The following is a 15,346-nucleotide window of genomic DNA, read 5'->3' as shown; positions in this document are numbered from 1 at the left end:
AACGAACCCTTGCATTCACCCAGAGAATGCAACCACAAGTGCTTTGTTTTTGGTGGTTACACTTTGAATCACAATATATTTTAAAAGTGTCTCAACACCTTAGTAATTTTTTTTTGGATGTGCAAACCACTTGTTAAATAGCCTTTCTACATCATGATACAACCTTTTTTACCCCTTTAAAAAAGTTGTATATTTCTGTGCACAGATTGAAAGCCTTGATTTTTAACGTACAGTTATAGATTGATTATAGATGAATGGATTTTAAAAAAGGCAAAGTACTTTTAAAAATGTTATAGTAAAACTTTTTTTTTAGTATAACATTAAAGTATTCAAATCAGTAGTGAGATATCTGTCCATAAAAAGAACACACGTGCTAACTGTGACAAGAGTTCAAGCTATGCAGTCTTTATTTTTTATATAAGGCTGAAGGGACATGAGGGAGGAGTTTGGGAAGCACAGATTACATGTGGGCAAGCCTTAATTGACTGGGGTCATTTGCATTCACAGAGTTGCTGGAAGGGGACTTTACTGCTGCAATCGGAGACGGTGGGGGGGGTGGACAGGAGGCAAGAAGGCAAAACTCTTCCCAGAAGCGAGGAAAAGAAATCTGCTGCAACCCAGGAAGGAGGAGGAGGAGGAGGAGGTGGGGGGAACGCCATGGCACAAATGGACATGGAACAACTGAGGAGCAGGGGCGCTGGCAAAGCCATCGCGGTGTTGACCAGCGGAGGAGATGCACAAGGTGACTTTCTTTTTAACGGTCTCCTTCGAACAGATTTGAATTTTAAAAAAATATATAAATCCCCACCACCCAACCCCAAAATCAGCCCACCAAGGTCGCCGCATCCTGCGGGCGTGACCGGCTATTTCATCCAGTACCCCCCCCCCCCCCCCGTCAGTAAAATATCAGGGAGAAATCGGAGATAATTGATTTTCAGACACAATAAATGAACGCACCGGGATTATGACTGAACGAGGGATCGAAGACCAGGTTTTACTTCAGAGTTCCTCTGTCATCCAGAGGATGATGTGGGGGGGGGGAGAGAGAGAGAGAGAGAAGGATGGTCGCCAGTGAAGCGACTCATGTTTCCTTTTCATGGTTGGCAAGGTTTCTCTCCCACCCCCCCGCCCTTCATAATTCAATTTTGGGGAATGGTTTATCCGTAGGCTGGTTTCAGATCAGATTATTGAGAATTGATGGGTTTTTTTTAAAAAATGTGTAATACCTTCATATAATCCCCTCCCCTCCACCTGGTGGGGCGTTTCGTTTCAGTTTGCATGACGGGTTGGCTCCTTTTGTTGTTAAACCTCCCGGTCGCTAAGTGAATAATAATAATATGTGACCGGCCCGCTGCCTCCCGCCTTCCTCAAGCTCTAACGGACAGAGCTCGAGCCCAACGGCCAAATCCATCCGTTAAATCCCCCCCGGGCTCGCCGCCATCATTGATATGGGCACACGCCGGTTCGAACGGCGACTGGGTTTTTTTTTCGCGACTTGTTCTTCCCTCGTTTACGATTTTTTTCCCCCCTCTTGTTTGTATAATGGCCAACGGGTTGGGGTTTTTTTTTGGGGGGGGGGTAGTTCTTTTTTAAAAAGTCGTCTTGTTTTCATTGCCAGTCTCAATGATGGCGGCTGAGTCAGGTCGTGGCGGACGTGCTGCCGGTCAGGTTGTCCCTGAGAATTAATCTCAGGGGCTGGGAAGGTGCTCACTGTGCGCATGCGCGGTTGTGTTCCCAAATTCATAAAAGTTGTGGTAGGCCATTTGGCCCACAATGTCTATGAAGACCAACCAACACAAAACTGTACTACAATATCCTATTTACCATGTGCTTGATCCATAGCCATACGCCCTGGCATTTTATGTGCTCATCCAGATGCTTCTTAAATGTTCCGAGAATACCTGATTCCCACCACCCTCTCTTCCAGCATTTTTTATACCTCTGGGTTTTCCTTCTGATCTCTGCTAAACCACTTGCTTCTCACCATAATCTTATGCCTCCCGACCTTGGACATGTGTGCAGTGGGGAAGAAATTTTCACTGTCTGCTCCGTCTATACCTTACACCGTTTTGTGTACCTCAGAATGATTTCCCAGCAGCCTCCTTCTACTCCAAACTCAACCTATTCAGTCTCTCCTCATAACTGAGACTTTTCATCCCTGGCAACATACTGATGAACCTCCCCTGCACCCTCGCCAGTGCAGTCACATCACTCCGATAATGTGGTGATCAGAACTGCACAGGATATTCCATCTGTTGTGGTGTAACTCATGTCTTATAAAGGTCTGGGTGGATTACTCTTCGGAGGATCGGTGTAGACTTGTTGGGCTGAAGGGCCTGTTTCCGCACTGTAGGGAATCTAATCTAATTCTCTCTGCGCCCACCTGGTCAATCCCCTTTAGCATCATATACACCTCAGTTAGATCTCCTCTCATTCTAAACTTGAAAATATACAAATCATATTAAAAGAAGCACGTAGCTAGTTGTGGCACTTCTAAAACAGGATAACCAATGTGAAAAGTGTATTCCTTTTCTCAGATTGCACCCTCATTTTGACAAATTCCATGTGCTTGGCCAAAGCTAATTTTGGACAAGGTCCACCTTGTTTATAAAGTTTCTTTTGAAGTTGACTGCTCTATTTGGGTCTTGGATCTATAACTTCAACTCATCCCTGCTCTAGTTCACAGTCTGGATATGGCCACAATACAAATGTTCATTCCTCATGCCTGCTGACCTCCATTCAGTCTGTTGCATTTCTAACCTTCCATTTATTCTTTACCCCAAGAGAATCTCACTGCTATTAAGTGAGCTAACTTTAGCAGGTGTGAGATTACTGTGGCATCAATTCTAAATTTAACCTTTGGCTGACCTATCTGCTTTTTTGCAAGCTTCCAGAAAATTATAAAATACAAAGGACATTTTGAGAACATCATACCTGATGAAGGGCTCCTGCCTGAAACGTCAATTTTCCTACTCGTCTGATGTTGTCTGACTTGCTGTGCTTTTCCAGCACCACTCTAATCTCCAGCATCTGCAGTCCTCACTTTTGCCTGAGAACAGTTGTTTGCCATGGGGGACTGCATCATCCTTGCATTTTTAAAGCACTTTCTGCATGTCTTTATATATCATTTATAGAACATTGTGCATTACAACGAAATCATTACCATGGCAACACTACAAAAAAAAAGTAGTAAACTCCCAGAAACAGAAACCTGGTAGTGATCAGGTAATCAGTTTAAATCATGTTGCTTGAAAAATTACTATTTGCCAGTATATCACAGAGAACTCCCCTGCCCACTTTCAAATGTGAAATGCTATGTGATCTTTCATCTAGTTGAGAGGGCACATGGTGCCTCAGTTTGGATTTAGTTCTGTGATCCCTCACTACTAACAGGGAAGTGATGACATAGTCATATTATTGCTAAACAATTGACCTAGAGACCAGGATAATGTTCTGGGGACCGCATGGCAGATAGTGGAATTTGAATTTAATAAAAATCTCCAATGAAGAGTATAACGATGATCGTGAAAACATTGCTGATGGTTGGAAAAATTCATCTGCTTCACTAATGGCCTTCAGGGAAGGAAATAATTTTCTTTCCTGGTTTAGCCTACATGTGACTTCAGACCCACAGCAACGTGGTTGATGCTTAACTACCCTCTGGGCAATTAAGGACGAGCAGTACACCCATTTACCATAAATGAATAATTTCAAAAAAACCGCTGCACTGGAGTCTCTGTCTATAGAGTCACAGAGATGTACAGCATAGAAACAGACCCTTCGGTCCAACCCATCCATGCCGACCAGATATCCCAACCCAATCTAGTCCCACCTGCCAGCATCCGGCCCACGTCCCTCCAAACCCTTCCCATTCATATATCCATCCAAATGCCTTTTAAATGTTGCAATTGTACCAGCCTCCACAACTTCCTCTGGCAGCTCATTTCATACACATATCATCCTCTGTGTGAAAATGTTGCCCCTTAGGTCTCTTTTATATCTTTCCCTATCTCAACCTAAACCTATGCCCTCTAGTTCTGGACTCCCTGACCCCAGGGAAACAACTTTGTCTATTTATCCTATCCATGCCCCTCATAATTTTGTAAACCTCCATAAGGTTACCACTCAGCCTCCGATGCTCCAGGGAAAATAGCCCCAGCCTGTTCAGCCTCTCCCTATAGCTCAAATCCTCCAACCCTAGCAACATCCTTGTAAATCTTTTCTGAACCCTTTCAAGTTTCACAACATCTTTCCGATAGGAAGGAGATCAGAATTACAAGCAATATTCCAACAGTGGCCTAACCAATGACCTGTGCAGCCGCAACATTACCTCCCACCTCCTGTACTCAATACTCTGACCAAAAAGGAAAGCATACCAAACATCACCTTCACTATCCTATCTATCTGTGACTCCACTTTCAAGGAGCTATGAACTGCACTCCAAGGTCTCTTTGTTCAGCAACACTCCCAAGGACCTTACCACTAAGTGTATAAGTCCTGCTAAGATTTGCTTTCCCAAAATGCAGCACATCGCATTTATCTGAATTAAACTCCCTCTGCCACTTCTCAGCCCATTGGCCCATCTGATCAAGATCCTGTTGTAATCCGAGGTAATCTTCTTTGCTGTCCACTACACCTCCAATTTTGGTGTTATCTGCAAACTTACTAACTATACCTCTCATGCTCACATCCAAATCACATATATATATATGACAAAAAGTAGAGGACCCAGCACCGATCCTTGTGGCACTCCACTGGTCACAGGCCTCCAGTCTGAAAAACAACCTTCCACCACCATCCTCTGTCTTCTACCTTTGAGCCAGTTCTGTATCCTATTGACTAGTTCTCCCTGTATTCCATGAGATCTAACTTTGCTAACCAGACTCCCATGGGGAACCTTGTCAAACACCTTACTGAAGTCCATATAGATCACATCTACCGCTCTGCCCTCTGTCCTCTTTATTACTTCTTCAAAAAACTCAATCAAGTTTGTGAGACATGATTTCCCATGCACAAAGCCATGTTGACTATCCCTAATCAGTCCTTTCCAAATCAAATACATGTACATCCTGTGTCTCAGGATTCTCTCTAACAACTTGCCCACCACTGAGGTCAGGCTCACCGGTCTATAGTTCCCTGGTTTGTCCTTACTACCCTTCTTAAACAGTGACACCACGTTTGCCAACCTCCAGTCTTCTGGCACCTCGCCTGTGACTATTGATGATACAAATAACTCAGCAAGAGGCCCAGCAATCACTTCTCTAGCTTCCCACAGAGTTCTAGGATACACCTGATCAGGTCCTGGGGATTTATCCACCTTTATGCGTTTCAAGACATCCAGCACTTTCTCCTCTGTAATATGGACATTTTTCAAGATGTCACCATCTAATTCCCTACATTCTATATCTTTCATATCCTTTTCCACAGTAAACACTGTTGCAAAACACTCATTTAGTATTTCCCCATTTTCTGCGACTCCACACAAAGGCCACCTTGCTGATCTTTGAGGGGCCCTATTCTCTCCCTAGTTACCCTTTTGTCCTTTAATATATTTGTAAAGACCTTTTGGATTCTCCTTAAATCTATTTGCCATAGCTATCTCCTGTCCCTTTTTTGCCATCTTGATTTCCCTCTTAAGTAAACTCCGACTGCCTTAATACTTTTCTAAGGATTCACTCAATCTATCCTGTCTCTACCTGACATATGCTTTCTTCTTTTTCTGAAACAAACCCTCACTTTCTTTAGTCATCCAGCATTCCCTATACCTCCCCGCTTTTCCTTTCATCCTAACAGGAATATACTTTCTCTGGTTTTTCATTATCTAATTTCTGAAGGCTTCCCATTTTCCAGCCTTCCCTTTACCTGCGAACATCTGCCTCCAATCAGCTTTCGAAAGTCCTTGCCTAATACCGACAAAATTGGCCTTTCTCCAATTTAGAACGTCAACTTTTGGTCTGGTCTATCCTTTTCCATCACTATTTTAAAACGAATAGAATTATGGTCACTGGCCCCAAAGTGCTCCCCCACTGACACCTCAGTCACTTGCCCTGCCTTATTTCCCAAGAGTAGGTCGAGTTTTGCACCTTCTCTAGTAGGTACATCCACATACTGAATCAGAAAATTGCCTTGTACACACTTAACAAATTCCTCTCCATCTAAACCCTTAACACTATGGCAGTCTTTTGCATTCAAGCCACAAAGTGGGATTTGAACCTGGAATGTTGTGCCAATGAGCGTGCCAACTACTGAGCCATTTTTTATATTTACTTTTGACCTTTGGAATTGACAGCAGCTCTGGTGTTGGTTCTCTAGTTGGAATGTTATTTATATTGTTGTCTTTCCCATCGGTGGGTATCATTTGGTGTCAGTATACTCACTTTGGAGAGAAAATGTCATTGATACAATGTAATTGTTTTACATACAGTAATTGTAACTTTTACCAAAGAGCTTTCGACACAATTTCTCAAAGATACTGATGTTCCTATCAGAGAGCTTTGTCAGGTGACGCTACCTACTAACTATTTTTGAGAACTTTAAAGAGAGACTTGATTAGTGTCCTGTTTCATTCAGTCTCAAGTTTCAGTGGTCTCAACATCTGTAGCTTTTTGGGAGACTGACTATCCAGATGCTCACTGTCAATTCTCAAAAGTTCTTCCAGATAATATTGATAGATACTCCTTATCCCCCTAATCAGTGACCTGCTCAAAAAAAGCTTAATGGTCAGGACAAATGTGACCTAACTTGCCCTAATCTTTATATCACCTCCTTCTTCCACACTTCCCATCCATTATTAGTGAAATCCTTGATTGCGTACATCCCCTCTTGTCTTAGCCTACTGTTTTTCACCCTCTTTTTTTTTTAAACTGTGTATACTCTTTCCCAACTCATGATGATCTTCCCACCCAACTATTTTCAAGTCTTTATATCCAGCAGAACTTGTCATGCAGGAAGACTGACAAATACACCCTGTGGAGTCTGTAGTTTTGTAGGAGAGGGAAGCAGTCCCTCATTCAAAGGCACCCAGGAACTGATCAAATGTCCTGGAATCGGGAAGGTGGGCAGTGACTTGGAGCCTTTTCTTGCCTTTCCTCTTACTTTGAAACCTTCTCTTGCCCCCCTCCCCCAAAACCATCCATCACCAACTGTAGAGTGGGCCTGGAACACACAAGGTTTTGAATCTGAAGGATCAGTATGAAATGCTGAGCCATAGATACCGCTACAATGGCTTCCATTGCCCCCAGTGCATTCAGGTTTAAATCCTGGATTTTCTTCTTTCATTTGATAATTTTACAACTTTAGTTAGAATCTTCTCAATCTTTTGGGTAAAGTTTTATGTGGTCTGGGAACAGTAAATGTCAATTACAGGCCTCGACAAGCAGGCTTGTATTTTCATTTCCCAACAGGAAAGCTAGGTTTGAGGCTAGCCTGGTTACAATGCAATGAAAGTCCAGCATAAATGGTATGTAGAGTACCCAGTGTTCACACTGCTATAGCTTATAGCCTCCATTCAGCTCTTTTGTTTTCAATACTATCCCAACGCAGTGAGGTCACACAAACCCGATATTGAAAAATATATTGAAACGCAATGTACAAACGAGTTATAGATATTGATGCCTTGTACTGGGGTTAATGATAGGGAAGCATCCTGAAATTAGCACTTGCTATAAAATCACAACAGCGCTAAATCTCTGAAAAGCAAACTTTGTAGTTGGCATGGCAACATGCTGAATCATGATTAACATAAGATGAATGGTTTAGCAATTAGAGTTGACCTGAATAAGAGGTTGGCATGAAGTGTTTGGGAGACAGTTTTGTAGAATGAAGGCTTTTTAAAAAAATCTTCCTCATCGATCAACAGATGTTTGGAAATCTCAAGCCTATTCGCATTCAATTGGCCTTTTTTAGTCTTACAGATGGCAATGTAACAAATTAGAATATAGCAAATATCATCCATGCATTTCAATATTTTACCATTTCCCTTCTTATTTCAACAGCTAATGATGATCTCATCAATACCAGCACCATCAGTAACAGTCCAGTAATTTTACCTCAGTATATGCTCGGCGGTTCGCTGTAGGCAGACCACGAGATCTGAGGAATGTTGCTCTGTGCTGAAATAAACATTGGACCTTCTCTGAATTACTTAATAAAAAAAGTACTCTGTTTGTGCAGCAATTATGCTTTTAAAAAAATTTTGCGTGTAGAATGTGTTATCGGGAGTGCATCAATGGGTTCAGATCATCATTGAATATTTAAGGACCAGGGTGTGAGGGTGTTCGTTTAGCGAGCCATGTATAATGTGAGGTATCCAGTCGTATGAAATTAGACTTAAAATGAACCATCATCCTTTGTCACATGGCCCAAATAGTCAGATGACAGACTTATTTCTTCTTTTTATGCCCTAGTCCTCTTTGTTCCCCAACCCTCCCCCTCCAATTTACAATTATATTGAAAGGCAAAACAGCTGTTAATGCAAAAATGGCACTGACTAAATAGTTGTACAGGGAGTTGGCATGGACTTACTGGGCCAAGTGGCTACCTATTTCGTATCTTGACTGACACTCTTCTCTCAGCCTGTTGGACCAAAACAAATGAACTGGCATTTGAATAAGGTTAATGGGATTGTGCTGAGATCAAAAATTCCAGCTATTTACCACGTAATTGTCATTTTACTTGAATTTTAATTCTTGGTATTCTTTTTGTATAAATACACAGAATCCCAATAGTGTGGAAACACGCCCTTCGACCCAGTGAGCCCACACCAACCCTCTGAACAGCGTCTCACTCAGACCCATTCCCCTAGCCTATCCCTGTAACGCTGCATTTCTCATGGCTAACACACTTAACCCGCCCATCCCTGACCACTATGGGCAGTTTAGTATAGCCAGTTTACCTAACTTGCATATCCTTTGGGCTGTGTGAGGAAACTGGAGCTTCTGGAGGAAACCCATGCAAATACAGGGAGAATGTGCAAACTCCACACAGACAGTTGCCTGAGGGTGGTATGAAGGGAAGAACTGGTTTAAAACACTATATAAAGCAGTTCTTCCTTTCGTACCTCAATGCATTATGGTTTAATGGTTGTTAAAATTACAGTCGTACCATCCCAGTTTTGATTTGGTTGTGTGTGTATAGAGTTTTATGTGACAGAAAGAGGCCCTTTGGCCTAACGTATCCATCCTTTTCTTCCACTCTCATCCTGTATTCAGCATATGGTTCATAGACTTGTGTTCCATGGCACTTCAAACAATGAACTAAATACTTATCGAATGTTGCGATTATTCCTGCCTCTACCACCCTTTTAAATAGCGAGTTCCAGATAAGCACCGGCTTTTGGATAAAAATGATTTTTCCTTAAATTCCTCTAAACTTCCTGCCCTTTACTTTAAATTTAAGCCATCTGGTTATTGACTCCTGTGCTATGGGGAAAAGTTGCTTCCTACCTACCCTCTCCATTCTCCCTTAATTTGGTACACCTCAATCAGGTCCACGCTTCACCTTCTCTGCTTTGAAGAAAATGAGCTCAGCCTATCCAGTCTCTCTTTAAAGCTGAAATGCTGCAGGTAAAACGACGTCCTGGTGAATCTTCACTGCACCCCTCTCCAGCGCAATCAAATCCTTCTTGCTGTGGGGCAACAAGAAAGCTGAACACAGTATTCCACCTGTGGCCGAACTAATGTATCATACAGCTCCATTGTAACCTCCTCACTCTTGTACTCAGTGCCTCATCAAGTGTCCCTTTTGACTTCTTAACTACCTTATCCACTTGTTCTGTTACTTTCGTGCATCTGCAGACATCATACCAAATTCCTTCTGATCCTCTGTACTTCCTAGGGTACAACCATTCTTGTGTACTCCCTTGCCATGCTAGAACTCCTAAAATTTTCAGGATTAATTTCCATTTGCCATTACTCTGCCCATTTTACCTGCCAATCTATATCACCTTTTGGGAATCGGTTTAGTTCAGTTGGCTGGATTGTTGGTTTAGGTGAGAGTAAAGTGTGGGTTCAATTCCCATCACCAGTTTGAGGTTACCACGAAGGACTCTCCTTCTCAACCTCTTCCCTCACCTGAGTGAGGCCTCTGGTTAAATCACCACCAGTCGCTTCCCTCTGAGAGAGCAGTTCCCATGGTCTGGTAAGACCATGACGACACAACACGACACATATCACCTTTGATTCTAAGGCTTTCCATCTCGCTATTTACCACAACCATTTTTCATGTCATCAGCAAACCTACTCAATAAATCTCCAATGTTCATATCTAGATTATTAATGTGCACTACAAACAGCAAAGGACATATTACCAAAGCCTATGGTATGCCACAGAGCTCAGTCTTCCCATCACAAAAACAATCTTCAACAATAACCTTCTGCCTCCTGCCAGTAAGCTGATTATTTTTTCATCCAGTTTGCCAAATTGCTGTGGATCTAATGGGCTCTTAGATTCTTGACCAGTCCCCTATGCATCACCTATGAAAAGCATTACCAAAGTTGATGTAGATGACGTCTATTTGAATAACCTCATCCACACATCCAGTCACTTCCTTGGAAAACTCAATCTAACTTAACAGACATGATCTTAACCTGATGAAGCCATGCTGGCTATTTTTGATTGATCCTTGCTTCTCCAAGTCGAGGCTAATTCTGTCGTAGAGTCGTGCAGCAAGGAAACAGACCCTTCCGTCCAACCAGTCCTCACTGACCATGATCCCAAACTAAGCTGGTCTCACTAGCCATTCTGGCCCAGATCCTCTCGAACCTTTCCTGTTTATGTACTTATCCAAGTGTATTTTAAATGCTATAACTGTGTCGACATCCACCACTTTCTCATGAAGTTCATCCCACGTGCAAACCACCCTGTTTTTTAAAAAGAATTGTCCCTTGTCTTTTTTAAAATTTCTGACATCTCACTTTAAAGAATGTGCCCACTCGTTTTGAAATTCCCCATCCTAGGGAAAAGACACCTGCAATTCAACTTATCTATGCCCCTCATGACTGTATAAACCTCTATAAGGTCACTCTCAATCTCCTGCACTTCAGCGTAAAAGGTCCCAGCATTTTTTTTTAAACTCTAACCTTCCATACTGGTAAATCTCTTCTGACCCAGCTCTAGCTTAATAATAACCTTCCTATTAATTGGGTGACCAGAACTGGATGCAGTACTCCAGAAGAGGTCTCACCACTCAGAATTTTATCCGATAGTTCCCCTTTAACAAACTCAGGCCTATAGTTCCTTTGTTTATCCCTACCACCCTTCTTGAATAATGAGACCGTGTTAGCTGTTCTCCAGTCCCCTGACTTGGATGAGGAAGTGGAAGGGTGGGTTAGTAAGTTTGCCGATGACAGGAAGGTTGGTGGAGTTCTTGATGGTGTGGAGGGCTGTTGTAGGTTGCAATGGACATTGACAGGGTGCAGAGCTGGGCTGAAAAGTGGCGATAGAGTTCATCCTGGAAAAGTGTGAAGTCATTTACTTTGGAAGGTCAAATTTGAATGCAGATTGCAGGATTAAAGGCAGGATTCTTATCAGTGTGGAGGAACAGAGGGATCTTGGGGTCCACATCCATAGATCCCTCAAAGATGCCACCCAAGTTGATAGGTTTGTTAAAGCGTATGGTGTGATGGCTTTCATTGTCAAAATACCTATTTGAGACAGCTCAGGGAACCCGTGATGGACTCGACCTGTAAGCTTCTCTTTGTTCGTCCAGGAGATCATATTCTGTGGTAGTCTGGGATATAAAACCCTTACACTCAGTTTAGTTTAAATTATTCACCAATGGCATCAGTGTTACACTATAACATAGCTCAAGCCTGGCTTGTTGGTATGTGAAGTTCGAAAACCTTCAGCAGAGTAGCGGCGCCAGCTGTTACCCTTAAGAGATCTTTCAGGCTACTCCCTTGATGCTGCAAACAAGCTGTCTTTATGTAGAATTTGGTATTAAAATTATAAAAACGCCGCATGTCCTTAATCAGATAAGCAGGAATAAAATCTCTCTCTCTCTCTCTCTCTCTACAGCAGTTAACATGACAGACATGAGCTGCATAAATTCAAATCTGCTCAGTGTGCTACACATGAAAATGTATCAGGATTGTTCTATTTCTAGCATATTGAGTATGACTTTAGTTAAGAGTCTTCACTATAAACAGAAATTTAGTTACCCGACACCCTACTGTGAAATATGCACACCTCTCGCCTCCAACACGAGAGGGAAGTACACATTACGCAAGTGAACAAATGTGAACCTTACTCACACCGATCCATTGACACTAAAAACAGATGTCTCTGATTCTTCAGAACAAGCATTTTCTCACATCCTGTAGCAAATGTGTCACATGTAAGGTTACACGCTTTCTCATCATTAGCAGGGGTATGGAGTTAAAGAGCTGCAAGGTTATGCTGTAGCCGTATAGAGCTCTGGTTCGATCACACTTCGAATATTGTGCTCCGTTCTGGTCGCCTCATTACAGGAAGGATGTGGAAGCTTTAGAGAGGGTGTGGAGTATATTTACCAGGAATGCTGTCTGGCCTGGAGGGCATGTATTATGAAGAAAGGTTGAGGGAGCTTTCTCATTGGAGCGAAGAAGGATGAAAGGTGACTTGATAGAGGTGTACAAGAATTTGAGAGGCATAGATAGAAGTGGATAGACAGAGACTTTTTCCCAGGGCAGAAATGGCTATCATGAGGGGGCATAATTTTCAGTTGATTGGAGGAAGGTTTGGGAGAGATGTCAGAGGTAGATTCTTTACACAGAGTGCTGGGTGCATGGGTGCTGGGTGCCAGCGGTGATAATAGAGTCAGATACATTAGGGACATTTAAGCGACTCTTGGATAGGCACATGCTTGATAGTAAAATGAAGGTTATGTAGGTTAGTTTGATCTTAGAGTAGGATAACAGGTTGGCACAACATTGAGGGCTGAAGGACCTGTACTGTTCTGTGTTTTATGTTCTCTTGTTTCCAGAGAGGATTTGAAAATTACTGTCAAGGTCCCTACAATCTGCTCCATTGCCTTCCACAGCAGTACAGGGACTTATCCAATTTTAAGCCGACTAAAACTGTTAATACATCCTCCCTTTCAATTCTAATTTGTTCACAGCCCTCTTCCCTGGTTTCTATGCTCACGTTATTCTTCTGTACTGTGAGTCAGTGTGTAAAGCTCCAGCTCTGCCCACAGTTTACCACGTAGTTCCCTAGTGGACCCCACCCTTGCCCTGGGTATCCTCTTGCCACTAATAGATTTATAAAATGCCTTTGAGTTTTATCCCCTAAAGTTTTCTCATGCCCCCTCTTTGTTTTCCTACTTTCCGACTCTTCCTCACTTTCTCAAAGTAACACCTGGTACTTTCTTCTTGCCTCTAGGGCTTCTGGTGTTCACAGCTTCTCGGTATCTAGCTTTCTCCCTTTATCCAGTTCTGTCCATTCCTCGATATCCAGAGTTTTCTGGAATTTTTGGTCCCAATCTTCACATTACTGGCCTGGCACTTTTACTGCTTCCTTTTTGAATGACTCCCACTGTTTCGATGTGGATTTTCCTATAAGTATCTGCTCCCTGTTCACTTTGGTCAGATGCTTTCTTATGTTATGAATGTCGACCTTTCTCCCCAATTCAAAATCTTTATGTTGAGCTGAAAACCATAAAGTAAAGTACTAGTAAGGCCAGATCTAATGACTGGGTACAATTTGCAATCATGCATTAAAAGCATGGTAAAGGAATTACTTTAAAGCATTTTTGGTTCATGTGGGATTTTTCTGCAATGGTGTTACTACAGTTTAATAACAACATTGCACATAATAGTTACTGTATATGTATTTGTTTAGCACACAAAGGGAGTAATTTGACCCCTTGTGCCTCTGGTGGCTCTTTTTGAAAGATTCCTCTATTCCTCCTTCAGAACCAAACAAATCTTCCTTGTCAATTTTTGTTATCTAATATATTTTTGAAAGTTATTATTGAATCTGTTTCAACTATCTTTCAGACAGTACTTCCCAGATATAGTAGTTTGCAGCACAAAAGTTCTTCCCACCCCCAACACCTTTTAGCAATTGCCCTAAAACAGCGTTCTCTAGCTACCTTACTGTTGTTGATATCCCTCACAACTTTAACTTCTCATAACGCACTTTACTCTAACCAATTGCAATTGTAATCTACAGGTATGAATGCTGCAGTGCGTGCAGTAGTACGGATGGGGATCTATGTGGGAGCTGATGTTTACTTTGTGTATGAGGTAAGTACCCTTTTTGTCCTGTTTGTCTAATATTGAAGATTGAATTGCTGTCTGATTATCTATTCGCGATGAGCCTTGCCCTCTTTATCTCCTTTTGAGTTTGACGATGTCCTTTGTCCACAAAGAGTGATTATAGGGAAATGCAAAACTGAGAGCAGAAGCACTTCAAGAATCGTTTGGACCAAAGCTCAAATACACAGCATACAGTTTAGTTGTAACAGATGTTCTGATCCTGATTTAGGTTTTTTTGCTATCCTCCTCCTCCTCCAGTCACCCTCCAGTTTCCTATTTAAATGACCTTTATTATGAATCAGGAAAGCAGGTCATAATAGCCAAACTTGATGTTTTGCTCTTCTGAGAAAGTGATCAGGAATAGAATCCAGCATTTATCTAGTGGGTAATAGTGCATTATCAGTGAAGAGTTTTGAGGTGTTGAGGGCACGAAGGGTGCTACAGGACCGCTTGGTTCTAATTGACTAGTTTCCTCTTACTCTGTATTTTCTCACCTTTGAATTTGAACTGAACAATATTCATAATACCTTCGTAGACTGGAAAATTTCAGTTTGGTCACTTTAGATTAGATTCCCTACAGTGTGGAAACAGGCCATTTGGCCCAATCAGTCCACACTGACCCTCCGAAAGGTAACCCAACCCAGACCCATTTCCCTCTGACTAATGCACCTTGCACTACAGGCAATTTAGCACGGCCAGTTCACCTGACCTGCACATCTTTGGACTGTGGGAGGAAACCGGAGGAAACCCACGTAAAGACACAGGGAGAATGTGCAAACTCCACACACATAGTCGCTTTCCTCTATTGACCTATCACCATCACCCCCATCTACATCTACTTATCGCCTTCCCAACTCCCTACCCCACCCTACCCCCACCTCCCCACCTCCACCCCCCCTCCCCCCCACCCCCAAAACACACACACATTCCTTATGAAGGGCTTAGAAGTTTCTTAGAAGTTCCTGATGTCTGGAACAAATCTGTTGTATTGACTGTGGTCTCTTTTGGATCACTTTCACCCTTCCTCGTGGTGTTGTCAGTGACCTCTCCATGTGTGTTTGACCTTTATTCAACAACACATAAATTCCTTGGATTTGTACACAATCCCC

The 15,346-nt window shown here is 42.4% G+C and overlaps 1 protein-coding gene across 1 annotated transcript in view; it reads left to right on the top strand.

The window, feature by feature from the left end:
* The first annotated feature begins 485 nt into the window (after positions 1–485).
* Positions 486–15,346, top strand: part of LOC140481922 (ATP-dependent 6-phosphofructokinase, liver type-like) — a 61,606-nt gene continuing 46,745 nt past the window's right edge. The window contains 2 exon segments of the mRNA XM_072578603.1: positions 486–742; positions 14,152–14,225. Of these exon segments, the coding sequence (XP_072434704.1) occupies positions 658–742; positions 14,152–14,225 (159 nt within the window). The 5' untranslated portion in view covers positions 486–657.

Source organism: Chiloscyllium punctatum, chromosome 10 (genome assembly GCF_047496795.1).
Source record: "Chiloscyllium punctatum isolate Juve2018m chromosome 10, sChiPun1.3, whole genome shotgun sequence".
Taxonomy (NCBI): Eukaryota; Metazoa; Chordata; class Chondrichthyes; order Orectolobiformes; family Hemiscylliidae; genus Chiloscyllium; species Chiloscyllium punctatum.
The sequence above is the reverse complement of the archived record's forward strand: the minus strand, read 5'-3'. Positions and strand labels throughout refer to the sequence as shown.